The following is a 19,040-nucleotide window of genomic DNA, read 5'->3' on the forward strand; positions in this document are numbered from 1 at the left end:
TTTCTAGTCCTGGAGAGCCGCTGTCCTGTAAGTGTAGTTCCAACCCTAACCAAACACACCTGAAACATCTAATCAAAGGCTGCAGGATTGCTTGGAAATGACATTCAGGATTAGATTTTTGATAAGGTTGGCTAAACATTGCCAGACAGTGCCCATTCAGGATAAGAAATGTCCAACCCCTGCACAAGACAATGCTCATTTGCACCCTTAAAAAGACATATTGAGTTACCCATGATGCAATATGGAGTTGCTCCTGCTGCGGCCCCTCTCATTCTCAGCCCTTATGGTCTCTATCTGAATGAGCAGCTCCTCCTGATGTCACACACAAACAAACACTTTATAAACAAATGCTCTACACATTAGATGATCTGAGAGTAACTGGTCGAGAATCACTGACCTTCTCCTGATGAGCCTCTTCAATCAGTTTCTTTGTGTGTTCCAGATCACGGATCAGAGCATTCTGCATGAGACAGGAGAATAAACGTGTATCAAACAGCAAACATGTCTGCCGTCTCACATGAATAAATGTCAGAAACCACAATAACAACGGATGAGAGCTCGTCTGAGAGGATGTTATAGCTGCATCCGTATTCCGTATTTTATGGACTATAAGTTGCACGTTTTCATAAGATGGCTGGTCCTGCGACTTCTAGCCAGGAGCGACTTGTTACACAGTATAAATTAACTTTGACATATATGAACCAAGAGAAAACTTAACATCTACAGCCACGAGAGTCAGGTATATGCGGTTCCTGTATTTATGTAATTCAATGGATTCAGTGATGTGTAATGATGACGAGCCTGCAAACTTTATGCTCATTGGGTTGTTCGGTTAATTTTGCCTATTCAACCTTCCAGGTATGTTTAGTATGCTATTGTGTATCGTGCAAATAACTGATAATGTTACGTTAACGTACAGACATCTATTCAGCCTGCTCTCAGGAAGCTCTCTCGGGTTAGGAGATGTAGAAGCTGTGTATACTGGAGTGCCATACCTTATCTTCTAGCGCAGACATGCGCTCCTTCAGGTGCAGCTGCAGTCTCTCATTGGATTCAGACAGCAGCTTGTCCACAGTCTCAGAGAGACGTTTATTGTGCTCTTCGTTCATCTTTTCACGCTGACGGGCCTTCAAACATCAAACATCATGTCAAGCGAGTAATATTAATCAAAGGCACAGTTCATCCAAATGGTCGTCTTTCTGTCATCTTTTCTAAAAAATGTTCCTAAAAAAGTATGACTGAGCAATATTGAGTAAATAATGATGACACACACTTTTATATGCCAATCAATGGTGAGCTCATGCATGCAGTTGTTTTATGTTTGCTTCTTTTTTGAAAAAGGAAATATGAAACTTTAGAGGCAACTAAACAAAAACAAAATTGGGTTTGACTGTCCCTGGTCTGCAGTATCGTACCCTGAGCAGTTCCTGGTTCTTCTCTTCCAGCTGAGCCTCCATTTGTCGGAGACGTTCCTCCACATTCCCGTGACGTTCTTCTGCCTACACAAAGGAGAAAACAGTAACTTAAGACCTCGCAATAAACAAAACCAAAAAACATTCAACCATGCTCCCAATAAACCTAATTGAGAGAAAACAAATAAAACCCAGACAGCAACTAAAAACATGAGACAACATCTGTATAGTGTAAATGAAAAAAAGAATGTAACATTTTTATTATCTAAATCCTCGTTTTATCATCTAAATCCTCTTTTTACGATCTTTTTCCTATCTGTTTAATACAACATATTAATTTAACCCAGGAATACCTTACCTTGAAGTTTTAGAATAGAATTACTAAGCAAAACGATCTATTACTAGTAACAACCTGTCTTAGCATACAGCCTGCTAGCATCACTAAACGGTGCTGGCTAACGTAAGCATTGTTTACCATCTGTTTACTGTGAATCACCATACCTTGGCCAATCTAATGGCGGATTATCCAACATATGTTTTTCAGACCTGTGCTCACCAGAGAGGGAAGTTGTTAGGAGCTGCTGCACGGGTATCGCAGATCCAACATGCTGCACAGTAGGCTTTTCTGTGAACTGCGGCTCTGTGTTGTAAATGCGGCTTCATCTGAAAGCAGCTGATGCCGTTTTACTACTAATCAAGGAGCCGGCTTTACTGATGAAACGCACATGAGAATCGCAGACAATTTTTTGCACAGCCCTACTGCACAGCGTGCCTAACATCACCCTGGCCCCAGACCTCAGCAAGCAAATGGAGCAAGAAAGGACCTCCCCCCCATGCAATGCAGCTTCATGGACCATGTTCTGGTGAACGGAGACTCCACCACTCGGCATGAAAGCGGTAAGACTCAACTTGTTATTGTAACATGAATTCCATGCCACATATATAGTCTGGCTTCTTCCATCAGCAAAGAGGGTTTTACATGCGCCAAGTGTAACGAAGTAGTAAGGCTGACAGAGAAAGTTGCAGAACTAAAAGCGCGCATCCGAACACTAGTTGAGGATAGCGAGGCCGCTAATGTTAATGTTACAGACACTGTTTCAGATGCGCCTAGTGTTAAGGGTAATGCGCATGGCTTGGTTCCGACATCAGAGTCAAGGTGGCTGACTAACTGGGTGACTGTCAGGTGGCATTAGTCGCATTCGGCACCCACCACACGCTCCTGTCATTATTTCTAACAAATTTCCCCCCCTTAGCAGCACACCAGCTGAAACGCCGGTTAAAAGTGCCCTGGTTATAGGTGATTTTATTCTCAGGAACGTTAAAGCTGTTCTATGCAGTTTCTGCGTTTTTGTCAAACAGCGACCCCTAGAGTCGCTGGAGAATACTTGCAACTGTCGTAATTTCCCACTCTAGTACTCCGAAGATAATGACCAGGTAATGTTTCACAATTTCATACAAATATTAGGCTACATAGTCTACTTAACTACAGATGATGTTAATAGGATAATAAGAAGTTTATTCCAAGTGTAGAGTGCATAATAATAAATTACCGCGTTTGCTAGCTTATAACGTTTTTACATGATTGCAGCTAAATCACAAGTAAACATTACAAAATGCCATGACAAAGTTAATTGTGTACGTTGCATTATTTCATAACGTTATTCGTTATAATGTCACTATACTTGATTATTGCTATTTATCATAATAGTTTGCAAATTGTGCATGTTTACACTATTTACAACCTCTAGGCTTATTTTTGTCCTGATAATTATGTGAGATATTGACAAGTGTTGTCATGATAATCGCATGACATACTACAAGCAAGCGCAACAATATACAACATAGACCGCAAACAAGTGTACAAATGAGAGATTTACTTACTAATCCAACAACAAGATCGCCATATCAGCATCCCATCCAGTGCTGTCTTTTAGCTCACGCCAACGAGTAAAAACCTGACTGAGTGGGACTCTTGTCCGGTTCCTAACTCCTCGTTCAGACAGCCAGCGACATTATCGCTGTGTGTCGCTTGTCTCTTTCAATGAGGCGTTTCTAAATTTGCTTGTCATAAACAAATGAGTACCATCCACGCCAGTAACTGACGAGAGAAGGATGATGTGAACTCCACTGCTTTGTTCTCATTGGTAGTCGCTCCCGAAAGTCGCTTGACATTTGCATAAAGTTAAACTTTTTTTTTACTTTCTCGCGTCGCTGGACACGTCCATACGGTCGCCAACGGTCACTGTCGCTCGTGTCGCCGGAAGTCGCCAGGTTTCCATTGAAATGAATGAGATTGCGTCGCTCTGCTACTGCTTGTCGTTGGCTGTCTGAACGAGGGGTAACGTGGTAAGATTCTCTTTTCCCTTTCCTACTCTCTTCCGAACGCGTTTTCTTAACTTTTAAATCGTTTAGCCTCACGGCTCAAATTCGCGTGTGCAGTTGTTGTTATAGGCTTGATCGACTTCATGCAGCGCTGCAAGAGCCGACAGCCAGATGACGTCAAAGAGCCGTCTCGGATCATTCTCGCGATACTTTGACGTCATCCGTGTGCAGCGCCACACGAAGTCGAACTAGCCTAACGTGTGTGACGTTGTTGCCGTAAAACAAGTCGTGATTCTCGCGAGATTTGTCAGGGGCGGTTCTCTCAAGCTTGCATTGGCGGTTTTGCTAGCGGCATCCTCCCCGAGCTTCAACAGAAGGATGATTCGCCCTATTATGACTTTGTTTGCCACTGAAATAACTTTGAAGCTGTTATATTAAGGTAAAATAACTGCATAGTGTGTCTTTTAAAAAAAAAGGGCACGAATGACACCAGATTCTGCCAGTCGAAGATAAATTTGTCATGGCACTTCTTGTGTCTGACCTGCTTTTTCAGATGGCTTAATCAGTGTGCCTTATTTTGATTAGTTGATCAGCTTTTTTGTTGTTTTTAACCACAAAACATGTTATGTCCATTCCAGTGGATGCAGGGTCTGAAGGGGTTAAGCAAGGTCTTGCGCTTAAACTGTGTGGAACCCACGGTGAACATGCTTTACCGGCAACCTCCAGTCCACAGGATTTACAGTGAATCGAGCCATTTCATAGCAGAGCCCCTCAAAATCTTCAAGCCATTCTCTCCGAAAGGTGTAATGTTAAAGGTATTGCGGAGGATTTTCTTTTTCCGGGTGGATCATCAAGACTATTGGTCCTCCTAGTTGTCAATCAGGAGTGTTGCGCAATTGCATTTTTTTAAAAAGTGGAGAAGGCGTTCTTTTCCAAAATTGGAAAATCCTCCACTACAGCTTTAAGCCTTCTTTTTCGGTGGTGGAGTCGCATTTGAGTCTGGATCATCGTCATCAATTACAGTTGTAACATTTGCTGTAGTCGGCTTACAAAATAAATCTTTAAACTTTCTCTTCATATTCGCGGTTGGTCTTTTCACATTTTTGCGCTTTGCGTACCAACGTAGCACGGCAACAAGGAATGATTGACGCTCATATTACCCTATCTTCGGTCTTTATTAAATGCAAGAAATGAATGGTCAAATTTGATTGGTTATGTAACATTGAAGAGAACACTGAACCGCTCACAGCCCACAGCATACACAAACTAATCAAGTCGCACCACAACAAAATGGGCAGTCGCACAAATGCTCCCAAATGTATTTTAAGGGCGCAAAGATTAATTTTTCGGTCACAAATGTGACTGAATTTTCATTTTAAAGTGAACTATCCCTATAAATACCATGTCCATGTGTAAACAGAATGTGTCTCTCTTAAATTTCTTTTTTAAATATTTATTGGGATAATGAAAGTAAAAAACAAAGTAAACTAGAATGTTATCGGGCACTAAACAGAAAATACAATCTGTCAGAATTAGAGCTGAAGATCTATGCCCGAACCCGACGGGACCCGTCGGTACCCGACGGGTTTGGCCGTAATTTCTAACATTTTACACGGGCTCGGGTCGGGTTCGGGCTTGCGCTCCGGCTTTGCGCTGGAAATGAGCGGTCATGTAATGCGTTTCGATTAGCGCGAGAAAGACGCGAAAATGGATGCTGAAGAGGTGAAACGGAGGCTTGCTTCTGGCGATTACGTTTTGGTTGCACCAGCAAGTAAAGCTAAGTCTGATGTGTGGAAAAGTTTTGACCATGTTCAAAATGAGAATAATGAGCCAGTGGGTTATGTAAAATGCAAGAAATGCGACATCCTTTTAAAGTACGACAGCAAAATGACAGGGAATTGAGTGAAAGGGTGTTCAGTGCTGCTGGACGCACCATCAGTGAGCGCAGAACCGCGCTAAAGCCTTCTACAGTGGATTCAATCATTTTTCTACACAAAAACATGTAATATTGGTGAGTAAAGGTTTTTCAAATAACAACTTAATATTAATTGAGTCTTAAATACATAATGTAGACTGAGTTTAAAGGCTGGATTGTGGAGAGAAGTGAAATCCTGTGGAGTCTTTATTTTAATTTCGTTAATGCCAAATACCAACCTTAATTTAGAATGTATCTTTATTTAATTTTTTAAGAAATTATTATTATTATTATTGGCGTGTTTGCCTATTTATATGTTAAGTGTATTGGAGAGAAGTGCCGAAGCAAATCCCGCGGAGTTTTTATCTTAATTTTGTTAACGCCAAATACCCATCTTGATTTAGAATTAATCTTAATTTAATATGTTTAGAAATTATTATTATTATTATTATTGGCGTATTTATTTATACGTTAAGTCAGGGCTTGACATTAACTTGAGGAAGTAAATTTATGTCTCACTTGTCCATGCACAAAAGTCACTTGTCCGGGTAAAGATTTATAATATATTTTTTGTGTTTTGCTAATCAGTGGCGGAGCCAGGGATTTTTCATACACTGAAAAAAATGATTATGGCCCCAATTAAATGAAGCATAATTCAATTTAGCTAGCTTTACTTATTTTATTTAAGTTTTTGATTTTAATTAGTATATATTAATAGGTTTTAAGCAAATTACATGTGCTTTAAATCCAAGTAATTTGAATTAATTAAATTCAGTTTTAAAAAATAGTTTGGTTCTTTGCGCATGCGCACAAATGCACATTTTCCCTGGCGCTAAAAGGAGTTTCCAGTCAGGTTCACGGTGACGGTGGGAAAGGAAGACGGGATATTTCAGCCCCGGAGTTTTGCTCAGTCGGTCTATTTGCACAGTAAGTAATATTTCATGTAATACAGCACCTTTTTTTTTACCGTGAATATTTTTATATACTTAAAATACGCCGTTTATAAGATAGCTCCTCCAGGCCGAGGGCCGGAGGCAATCCCAGCCGTGACAATATAAGTTAACCAAATATCACACGACTCCGAGAGCGAAATTGCTTTTATACAACAGTTCGACGGCAGACGTTTGAAAAACGAAAACTAGAAAAAAACAACAGAGTTATTTTAAAAGCCTCTTTGTTTGGGAACTACTTTCTTCCGCCACGGATTTCACTCGGCTGTTTTGAATCTCATAACAACTCAATGGACGGCCGTTTCTTAATATTACCGTTTCTTTGTCACAAGATGTAGTTTTAAGATTAGTTCAGTCGATAATATATATGTATAATATTCAAATAGGCAGTCGATTAGTTAAGATAGCGCCTGTTTGAACGTTTGCTTAAGGAAGCTTCGGTACGTGAGAACCAGAGAGCGGACGTCAGTGTTCACTCAGGTCCAAATATAATGGGACAGTTCGCTTAAAAGCTGTTTTATGGACATGAATTGTGTACATGATGTGTGTTCACAGCCACAGCATCCAAATACCAAACTTCAACTTCAGACCACAACATGCTTCATATATGAGGAAATTATTTAACAAATTCATGTCCATTACAGCTTTTAAATCAACTGTCCCATTACGTTTGGCCCATTTAAACGACTGTAATTCCTAAATCCTAAAGACAAATTGGAATTTGTGAATACCCTCTAAATACAGCTCAAAGTGTGCACTCTGTCCCAATATTAATGGAGGGCACTGTATAATATATGGGCAACAGGGGTGTCATAGTTTTTGTAATTACCCTTGCCTGTAGACTTGCCAAAGTGTTATGAATGAGAACAATCTCTAATAACAGCTTATTTTTATTTAAATGTAGGACAGTCAACAAGATGACTTATTGAAAGACCCGGAAAACATCACCATGGGCATATGTGTAATCAAAAAGAAAGAAGGTGTTCTTGGCGACTATGACGATATTGGAATCGTTGTTGGAGTGATGATTCTTGAGCAGCTCAAATCTGTGGCACAAGCCTGCATTGATGCTGGGTACAATCTATGTGCTTAATTTGGCGTACCCCAAAGAACTAAAATACTACTTTTTTGAAATTTTGTAGAAATTCATTATGCAGATGGATTCTAAAGCTCTCCCCAAAAATTCAAGGACTGAAAAACGTTTTAAAGGTGCAGTGTGTAAATTTTAGCGGCATCTAGTGGTGAGGTTGCGAGTTGCAACCAACGGCTTAGTCCACGGCTCACCCCTCGCTTTTGAAACGCATAGAGAAGGACAAACATGTCATCGTTGGAGACAACTTAGCAGAAAATTGTCCTTTAAGGGCTTCTGTAAAAAAATGGCAGCACAAAATGGCAACCTCCATGTAAGGGGACCCTCGTGTATGTAGATAAAAAGGTCTTGTTCTAAGGCAATAAACACATAACGGTTCATTATGAAAGGTCTTTATACACCCCTGATAATATAGTTTTGTATATTATTTTGCATTTCTGTCAAAAGATCCTTCTAAAAATTACACACTGCACCTTTAATACTGAAATTTTATAGCAGACATGTATGTGCATGCTCAGCATGAAATGTTAGTCCAGATGTCACAGTCTGCTCTGTTTTTCATTTAAGACCTGGGAATCAGTAGTTTTAAACATTTTAATAATGCTTTTAATGATTCATAACTGTTGTCTGTAAAAAGGTAACACTTTTTTTTAAATAATTATTGTGCAATGTGTGAAGTCAGCACTACTGTTTTTGACTTTTGTGCTGTTTCATTGATTCACAAACATTGTGGCCTCTTTCCATCTGTGTTTTTTTTATTTTATATTTTGTGAATGTGCAGTGAGCACTTGTTTTAAACACTTGTACACACAAAGAAATTGTTATTGAACATGCACTACATTTGCTGACATTAAAAAAATAACATTAAACTTACCACTTGGTGTATTTGCAAAGCCATTTAAGGGTCATTTTTATATATTGTTTTTAAGGTTTGTGATTGCAAACAATTTCCTTAAAAATGTTGAAAGTTAGTCAATGAAATGTGTTTATTTAAATGTAGCTAAAATAAATTGATTGCAACCACTTACCTTAAAAAAAAATTGTAAATTCAATTAATAATTTTTCATCAGTCATAAATAAATAATATACGAGAATGTAGCATAATTAAATAGGGCTGAAATTACTAAGCTTTTTTATACTAGGGAAACTAAAAAAAATGTATTAAGTTCAACAAAAATTTTTTTGTTTAAATGTAGCTTAAATAAATTGATTGCAACCGCTTACCTTAAAAAATTGATTAAATTGAATGAATAATTTTTTTCAGTGTAGGGGTAGCCAGGCAGGGGCCAGCAGTTACTCTGGGGTGGCACATTAAATCTCTATTATAAAACGGCTCGTTCTGGTTCTTCATTCTGATTGGTTGAAACGCGTTCTAAGCCATGATAAAATACCCCAGTAAACCCACGGTTCAGACCGCATTACATAAGTATCACTGCGCCACTGTTGCTGCGTACTTACAGTATTTATGAAAATAAACACCACAGTCTTTAATCATTTTTTAATTTTTCTACATTTGCACAATTATGGCGATATCCAGATAAATGTCAATAAATATTGTTGAGTCATTTCGTCAATAAAGAGAAAACGTTCTCTGGGTTGTTTTTGTCTTAAATTGATATTTCCACTATTATCCACTAGATGGCAATCTTACACAACTTAAACACTGACACATTCACTCGACATAACAGCGTTGTGGTGGATTTAGCGTGACGTGTAAGTTTTGATGGCTATGGAATTGATCTCTTACAAAAGTTCTTCACAAAAATTTAATTATCTCCGCTTTTAGCTGAAAATTTCAGAGGTGATAACTAGGGATGGGTATTGTTTGGGTTTTTTCGATACCGGTGCCAAATCGATACTTTTAAAACGGTTCCGGTGCCTAAACGGTGCCTAAAGCGGTACTTTGAAAAAAAGAGTCACAGAAAGATGGTAGATGAAAGTACAGCATAAACACAATGAAAATTCTTCTCTGTTTGTCATTTGTTTATGAATGATTTGCCTAAAGCACCATCATCTTTTAAGACCTGCATTCTTGATTTCTTTATGAAATTTGTGATTTGTGAAATAAATTAAATCTTCTCAACACTCCACTTTGAGCTCAGAAAAATGTTCTATGATTGGTTGTTAATAATCTGTTTAATGATTGGTTAAAGCCTACGTGGCTGCTGCTCACAAAAAGATAAAGGGCGAGTTCTAATTGAAAGTGATGCTCCTTATGTCCTATTCCCTTCGAAGATCAGATCTCTTGAACTCTAGAGAAAGTTGCGCAATTGTGTCTCATAGTGTGGCTAATTAAACACACTTGGCAAATAGAGCAATAAAATACAGCATATTTTTCTCTTTATTTGGATCGACTGTTCATGCGAAATCCTCTTCGTGAAGTGCCCTTCAATGGCGCAAAACGGTATTTGGAATTCACCCAAAATATTTTCTTATCGGCTTGTAAAACCATTCACGTTTGGACGCTTTCTGCTTGTCTCCGATGAACTTGACACTCGTGACTGCCGCGGCCCATCTCAGGCCAATATCAGCCGAAGTACTAATAAAACATTAGGAATGTTACCATATAAAATATAAAATAAGCTGCCGTCAGATCAATTGCGGCATTCACGCGCTCCTCTGAGGATCTTATTTTCCAAATTGTTCTTTTAAGTCAGAATATAAAAATAACCTGGACATATATTCTTACAAAATTTGTTCGATTTGTATTACTAGGGATGTGCAGATGAGGATTTTTTCACATTTTAAACTTATTAAACACAGCGCATGTTTTAAATGAAAATATTTTTGGCAAAGAAGTTTAAAAGTTGGCTATTTAATCTTTAACATTAGATTATTTAATATTTCCATTTATTAATTAAATTAATTTTTAAAATGTTTGTTCATTATTACTCTAACGAAAAACTCAACTCCAAGTAGCTCCAATGACAAACTTGCTTATATTGCTTGTTTATTAATAAAATGAATTCGACGGATGGTATCTGCGTTAAAACACAAATAAATGAAATATTTAATTGACATGATTTTCATTACTACGAATGCTTATTTGTTCATTATTTTTTTATTAAAACAGAACAACAATAAAAATGTAAAATGACTCGCTTATATTAAACCAAACGTTTAACAAAAACGAATAGACGGAAAACATTTTACCCGCCCTATAACATAAATAAATCCAAGATCCTTAGATTTTTCAAAACAAATGATTGGTTTCCGTTTTTTTATCAATATAAAACTACAATAATAAGTTAACCGAAGAAATCAAACTTGAATCCTCTGTATTATCAAATCTTTCAGACTTTCACATTCACGTGAATTTTGTAAGTGAGGAAATTATTTACACCATATGCGTGCAGTATAATTTAACTAGCGATTGTGCTGTGCTTGTGTGATTATGCTTTTTGCGCTACAGAGAGCAAAATACTTCAGTCAACCGTTCATGCATTAAGAGGCACCGAAATGAGGCACCGAAATCTGTGTTCTGATTCGGTCCGGTAGGTACCGCCCATATAGGCTTCGGTGCCATAATGGCACCGCGTTTCGGTACCCAACCCTAGTGATAACTGATAAGAGAACAAATGAAGGTAGGATGAAACATTTATTTTTTTGTTGTTGTTGTTGGAAAGCGGATGGTCTGTTCTGTTCTTTTTTCTTAATTTATGTTTATTTAAAGAAGATAATTTTTCTGTAAGGCATTAAACTAAAACTGGGGGGCAACTTAAAAAAAAAAACACTGACTGGGAAAGAGTTAAACATGCTTCCAAGCATATTTGATCATCACTTCAACAGTAGCACGAACCTATGACATGGGCCACCCGGGTTCAAATCCCCTTTAAGGCAATTTTTTATATAAACTCATGATCTTGACTCATACATAAATGCGATCTTCTTTATAAATGACGGCGATTATCTTGCATATAGTTCCCTGTATTCAGATGCTGCATTCACGTGTTCACGTATTTACCTTTCTTTTACTGTCACTCTATGGTATTTACATTACAATCCAAGATGCTATAGCAGTCAGTCAAACTTGCTCAAACTCACACAGTGTAAAACCAAACCCTATTCATTCACCAATCAGATCCAAGTGTTTCTCTCTTCTCTCTTCCTCATTTGCTGCGTTCCACTGTCATTCGCGTGACCTATTACAAAGCGGCAGACCTAAACACATCGGTTTAATTGGATTTGGAGCGACAACTTTCACACAAAAGAGAGGAAAAACGAGCGCCATTGCGGAAAATCCTGGTGGCGAGGGAGAGAGGGATGACGCAACAATATTTGTTTCGAAAAAGGCAAGGAAATACTTCTGGTCGTTTCTCAACTGGAAGGCTGCAGCCTCCGGAGGTCAAATACTGTATGCAGGCTGCATACGTCATCAAGCTTGGTTTATTAAGGTAAACTGAGCATTACATTCGCAAGTCATACGCATACTGCAACAATTTACGATTAACTAAGTATAATAGTCAACTTTATAATTGTTAATATTCTGAAATGAGACAGTCTTGATGACGTATGCAGCTTAGAAATACGACATCCGGAGGCTGCAACCTTCAGATTGAGTTCCTCATCAGAAAGTTGTAACATGACTGCGTTTCTCCCTGATGCCTCAAAATGTTGATCGTTTGGCGTTTTAAAGGTTTAGTTTTTAGTTTAGTTTTAAGTTTTAAGGTTCGCCAGTTCTTTTCCTTTGCGACAGTGCTGCGGCGCTTGTGGCCTCTAGGGGTGCTAGGCGTGAAAAATACATGTCTAGCGCCCCCTAGTGGTCAAAAAGTTCTGCGGTGTCCCATTAAAACACTAAAGCAAAACATTAAAACATTACCATGTTATAAAAAACTTATTAGGGTAAATGTATCTAGATTATCTGTTATACATAAAACCAATCTTAATCCTAGCATTTACCCTGTGGGATTTTTGAAAGTACAGTGACAAACTCTGTCAGATTCAAATCGGCTGCCGCGTGGCGGGCACACACACATAGGCACGCTGGAAGAGAGGCTCTCATTATAAAACAGATTCTTAAACAAGATTTTAAGCCCATGTGTTTTTATCGAACTTTAGAAGAGAAAAATACGAAACATCACTCTCCACTCCTGTCTTTTTGCCTCGTTTTAATAACTTCTAGTTGCAGCTGCCAAAAAGGCAGAAAATATGCCGTCCTGCCCCTCTGTGTTCGGCAACAGGTTTCATGCGCGCACAGCTTGTTTAGGAACAATAACAGTAAGGTATAAACGTGTGTGTGTGTGTGTGTGTTTGTGGCGCGCTGCGCTCTCTGTTCAATATTCCGCTTGGTGTTTGCGCTGCGCGTTCTGCTCTGTCATTTACGGCACATAACATTAAGTAACATGACATTTTATTTTGTTTGAAATTTAACTTGTCCAGTCGGACAACTAATTTTCTCTTACACTTGTCCTACCAAAAATCCACTTGTCCCGGACAAGCGGACAAGCCTTAATGCAGGGTATCTGCACATTTTTTAACAGCAAATTTAATGACTTTTAAGACCTTTTTAAGTCCTCTAAAATAAAAATGTAAGACTTTATCATAAAAAACAGGAAAATGTTCAGCGCGACACGTATTAGCGTAGTGTACGCACTTTTCTTAGTGACGTATGACAAATTCGGAGGGCGGGGGCACAGAGCAGCAGCAGAGAAACCTCCGTACGCTGCGTAAGCTCTCATCCTGAATGCGGATGAGACTAAGATGGTGGCGCTACCGGAAGGTAGTTAATTATGTTAATAAACTTTTAAATATGGATATTTCTACAACAACACCGCACGGATTACCCTCAGAAGACCTTTGTTTATCATCCTGGAGCCGTTTGGATTTAATTTGTAAAGGATGGACACACTTTTTTTGGACTTGAAGGTCGTGGACTATGGGTGGACCCCGTAACATTACATTTAATCAACTGAAAGATCTAAAATATTTTCTAAAATATCCGAAAATGTGTTTGTCTGATAAACGATGGACATATGCAACTCGGACATATGCAAGGGTTGAAGGTCTTGCCTGTTTTGCATTATCAACAGACTTTTGATACTTATTGTGTTCTATCAGGTGATGAACTTAAATGTCTGACCAAGTTTGTTGTGGTGAATGCAGGGCTCTCAGGTTTTATTTAAAAGTTTGGAGTGAGATAACATCTGTTAGGGTTCAAATTCGTAACTTTTTGCTAGCAGTTCAATGTTACCTATTATTCATAACTAACCAGCACAAATATAAATTATAACAATTGGTAAATCTGATAAAAGACAAACAAATGTATCCAAATTAAATAAATTGCTCTACATATTCAAAAATACAAATGTAGCAAAATTCAAATGAAATCTGTATTATATACAGTAGGAATGCAGCACTTGCCTTCAGCATATATTTTAAGCTGTGTTTAAGAGAGAGATAAGGTCACATGTTCAGTACTACATAGCAATAATAATGAAATACATCTCTGGTCCTTTCATTCATTTCAGGAAGCCTCTACGTTAGAGTCAGGTAAGCTAAAGCTTCATATTGAATGGCAGTTGGAGAATTTTTTAATAAATCAAGCATCATTTAACACGTATTTGGCTATATTCAAGAAACCTTTTTATTTTTTACAGCATTTATCGGATCTTGCTCTTCTAACTTTCACTCTGTGCGTGCACGCGCCACGCATCCACGTGATTGACAGCGCGAGAAAAACTCGAGACAGCTAAACTCGAAAGATAACTTCCCTGCGCCTCGTCCATTAATTGTATATAGCAGGAAAAGTTATCAGTCTCTTAGAAATACAAGGCGTGACTCGTGAGTGTGTAAACTGACTGAAATGCGTGTATCTCCGGTGCGGATCTGCAACGGATCCAGACCGGAGCTGCCGGCTTCAGAGTGGATCCGTTCCGGAGCTTATTGCTATCATGGAGTGAATGCGTGAGACTTGAGAGCCCTGCCTGTTGTTTCTCCGCGATTAACTTGTCCTTTACATACATTGCAGTTTGCAATCTTAATGTCATGCGCACAGATTTCGAAATGCTTTTACACAAAAGACATGTTTGTGAATGATAAAAATGTAGTCTGTGCACTTCCGGAAAAATCGGCCGAAAAAAAAAAAAAACGGCCGGGTGCCGATCGCGCAAAAACTGGCCGGTTCCGATCTCTGGCCGGTCAACCGGTGCATCCCTAGAGTTTTTGACTGAATCAATAATAATTTTGCACGAATTTGGCTTTATTCCCCAATATTAACTTTCATTGTCTTTGATCAAACGCAATGATTTCGTCCAGGAATCGTAAAATCAAAATGCTTAAAAAATGGGTTATATCTACCGCATTCATCGGATCTTGCTCATCCAACTTCCACTCCGTTAAATCCATGTTAGTAATGAACTTGCTAGCAGCGGGATTAACATCACCAGAAACAACTTCTCGTTTATTTTTGATTGCCTGGTAGGATGCATTGTGTGAACGACTTCATTAGGCGCTGCAAAAAAAACGAAAAGTGGATGACATCAGAGTAACGCGAGAGCGATTTGAAATCAGGCTCCTTCGCAAGATTTCTCGCGGTACCTGATGTCATCTGCGTGTCGGTTTTGTGGCACTGCGTAAAGTTGAAAACACACTTAAAAAACTCGAAGGAAGCAGCTGAACTCGACAGAACTGCCATGCGCCTCGTCCATTTATTGAATATAGCAGGACAATTTATTTCTTACTTCTCAGCGTGAGAAATACAAGGTGTGGCGTGTGAACTGACTGAAATGCGTGTGTCTCACGGTCAATGCATGAGACTTGAGAGCCTGTGTATATAAATAGGGTTACTGACTAAAAAATAGTGCCTAAACACGACCCAATAACACGACCCTCGTGTTTAATCCAACCACGTTACTTAATGCTTAAATCATGATTTATAGCTAAACGCTTCTGACAATATCACCATATATTTACATTTAAGAGCTGATATAACATTATGAGGTGATTTTGGCTACATTACCTGTGTGTCTCATGCAGTGCAGAGCTTTACCGTTGCTCTTCTCGTCTTGTTGTGTTATAAGCGCTTTTAAAAGTAAAAGTATTATTGTAGATTGCGTATATATAAAATATGAGAGAATAAACACTGCCAACTTTTAATTCCTTCCCCCACATGCCATGTGTGAGGTGCTACACGACGCAGGATGAGAGAGAGAAAGCACGCGCACACGAGAGAGGGGCCGCTGAGCGCTCGAAACAATGAATAAAGCCGTATTAATACTAAAATATTACAATTATAATACTACAAATACATATAGAAAATGTATGAAATATAACAATGTATGGGAAACACTGGATGATGAGTCTGACATAAATTTAAGACCTTCTTAGTGGAAATTCCAGATTTTAAGACATTTTAAGACCTTAAAAATCGAAATTTTTATTTAAGACGTTTTAAGACTTTTTAAGGACCCACGGGGACCCTGTTAATGTCGAGCCCTGGGTAAGTGTATTGGAGAGAAGTGCCGAGGCAAATCCCGCAGAGCCTTCATCTTATTTTGGTATTGCCAAATACCCATCTTAATTTAGAATTTATCTTAATTTAATTTGTTAAGAAATTATTATTATGCACGTGTTTGCCTATTTATATGGTGTATTGGGCATATTTAGAGTGCTAAGATTTTACAATGTAACAGTTTATTTTGTTCCAACTTCCAAGTGGCCTGCCCTGCCCTGTAGCCTAATAAATAATGTTAAACCCGTCTAAATGACTTATTCTTGACAAAATCTGGTCAAATTATGGTCAAAGAAATTTTCGGGCTGTAAACGGGTTCAGGTTTTTAAAAAGCCGTCAATCAAAATGTACTTTTGGGTTTGGGCCGAATTCTATCGGGCTCAGGCCCTTTCGGGACAAACTTTTAAGGCCCGATTACAACTCTAGTCAGAATATCTCTACACTGTCAGAGGTGGTTTCCTGGACAGGGCTTATCCTTGTCCAAGACTAAAATGCATGTTTGAGCTGCTTTAATTTCAAAACACCTTGCACTGACATATTTTAACATACATCAAAGTTTCGTTATATTTAGTGGTGGGCAGAGCGAGGCTTCGTGAAACACTGAAACAGTTGAATCAATAACTTATATTTCACGCGAAAATACGACAATACGGTCGCGTTGCAGGAGGTTGCAGGACTGTCGCGTGTTTGATACACTATTACACAACAACACCAGCGAGTCAAGCACCAGCAGAGCTGATTGCCGAAGGTAATGTGCTAATGTTAATGTGAGCGCCATTTCATTATGTAAACTTTTACTATACGGATAATCTCCGTTGTCATTGTCCATCAAATTGATGACGGCCAGTCTGGCTGGCTTTCACACTGGCTCAGAGGCTACAGAAAGTATCTCTCGTGCACCTCTAGCTACTCCGTTTACACAGGCAGGGATGAACAAAATGACAGAGGCGAGGATAAACAAATTTCACCAAGGAGCAGAGGCGGACACTAAAGTATTTCTACTTAAAAGTACATTTTCAAGTATTTGTATTTTATCAGTGTTTTTTTTTTAAAACATACATTCCAAAGCATATTATCATTATCATATTATAATTTTTTTTGGTTTATATTTAATATTTAAGTACATTCAAAATCTAGTAATGTTTTTTATGTGATTATGTATTAAATAAATGTTAATATGCAATATGAAAGGAAAACACATTATGATTCTATGCTTAGAATGTAGTGAACATTTTTTAGTAAAGTACATTTTTCCCAAGACATCACTCTGATAAAGCACAGATGCTTGGAAAATGAAACTAAATACTCAAGTAGTGTCCACCTCTGCCGAGCAATGACTAGGTTTGTGGTAAACGGTTTGCATCCGTTTGCCACAGTAAATGCCTCTGCATTTCGGTAGGTTAATTTACTGTATTATGTCCAGCATCATGTCTTTTCAAAAGAAAATAACAAATGCATGCATGACCAAAAGTTGCATGTTTTATGTCAGTCTAGTTCTGTTTTATTAATTCCTAGTCCTATCACATATATACTGATTGAGAAACACTGCCCTAGGCAAATAGGTCCCTGAACTTTACTTTAAGAAGTAGCTCACCTACTTTTAAGTTTGTTCTGAGGTTACACATAATGTGTGTATACTCTATTCTGTGTCTTCTATACAGATATTAAAGCAAGTTAATACAAACATACAAATTTGTGCTTATTCCCTGTTTTTCTGCTTATCGACCCAATGAGAATCGATAAGGAATCGGATCGATAAGCAACATCGATAATGGAATCGGAATCGTTAAATTCTTATCAATTCCCATCCCTAATGACGCCATTCTCATTTACTAATATGTTCAGTTTAAACATTAGACAGGTTTTGGGAAATGTTATTTAAAATGCACATCAGGTGTGGTATGGTGAATTTAACCGCTGTGTCTCCCTGACGCTCACTGAACAGAGAAAAGGCAGAGGAAAAGCATCCCAAAATGTATTTCGTTCATCTTGCAGTTTAGTGTTAGTCAAACAGGACAAGATGTAAGCATGGGCTGGTTACCGGTTCCAAGGAATAACAAGGTTTTAAAGGAGTCAAGTTTTCAAAACCTTTTGTGTGATACTGTTTCCAAGGTATGAGCTGTGTTTACACACAATGAATTAATTCATTAAGCCATGTAATTGATTTGATGTTTACATTGAATATAAATTACAAAAATGTGTTTTTGAAAGAATATAAATACTTAAATGCTTCATTTTAGTGTTATTTTTGCTTAAGGTTATCATACCGCCAAAATCTCATACCGACCCATGCCATGGCAAGATCCAATGTGTGTGGGATGTAGGGCTGCACGATTAATCGAAAAATAACCGAAACCGAAATTCAGAAACGTTAACCGACCCTATTTTATCATGTCGGTTATTTCGGTTTTTAATCCTGTTAATACTTTCCCTTTATACTACTGCGTGTGAGGTTACGTGGCTCCACCCCAACCAGTCAGTTGCATAGAGACACATGGAGGAGAACTCAAACACTGTGTTAACTGAGCAGATAATTTAGTGCCAAAGAAATACGAAGTAGTCGCGCATGTGCAGGCCGCGTGATAAAACTACGGAATGCGTGAACGAGTTTTTACCGCAAATTTGCAAGACGCGTAAAAGTTTTATGTCACCTTGCGCTCAGTTGAATCTACCGATGAGTCTACGCAGCCCGAGAAAAGTCAACACATGCCTCAGAACCACTGCGTAGCATGTTTAATTAGACATGGCAGAGATGAGAGAGAGAGAGAGAACGGGAGAACTTCTAATCTACATTAACACCAAATCATTATAGATGAGAGTAAAGGTATTGTATAGCAGTGCCCAGTTAAGGAACACTGAATAGAAGACAAGAAACGTGTAAAAGATACAATGTGTATTATCC

The 19,040-nt window shown here is 38.4% G+C and overlaps 1 protein-coding gene across 11 annotated transcripts in view; it reads right to left on the minus strand.

Moving 5' to 3' along the window:
- ppfia1 (PTPRF interacting protein alpha 1) overlaps positions 1–19,040 on the minus strand; it is a 233,663-nt gene that overhangs the window by 94,153 nt on the left and 120,470 nt on the right. For all 11 annotated transcript variants that reach the window (XM_055174007.2, XM_055174006.2, XM_055174015.2 and 8 more), the window contains exons 10-13: positions 1,416–1,499; positions 996–1,127; positions 398–460; positions 230–312 (exon numbers count right to left, since the gene is read on the minus strand). In XM_055174007.2, the coding sequence (XP_055029982.1) occupies positions 230–312; positions 398–460; positions 996–1,127; positions 1,416–1,499 (362 nt within the window). The remainder of the gene's footprint in view (positions 1–229; positions 313–397; positions 461–995; positions 1,128–1,415; positions 1,500–19,040) is intronic.

This window comes from Misgurnus anguillicaudatus, chromosome 15 (assembly GCF_027580225.2).
Source record: "Misgurnus anguillicaudatus chromosome 15, ASM2758022v2, whole genome shotgun sequence".
In the NCBI taxonomy this organism is placed as follows: domain Eukaryota; kingdom Metazoa; phylum Chordata; class Actinopteri; order Cypriniformes; family Cobitidae; genus Misgurnus; species Misgurnus anguillicaudatus.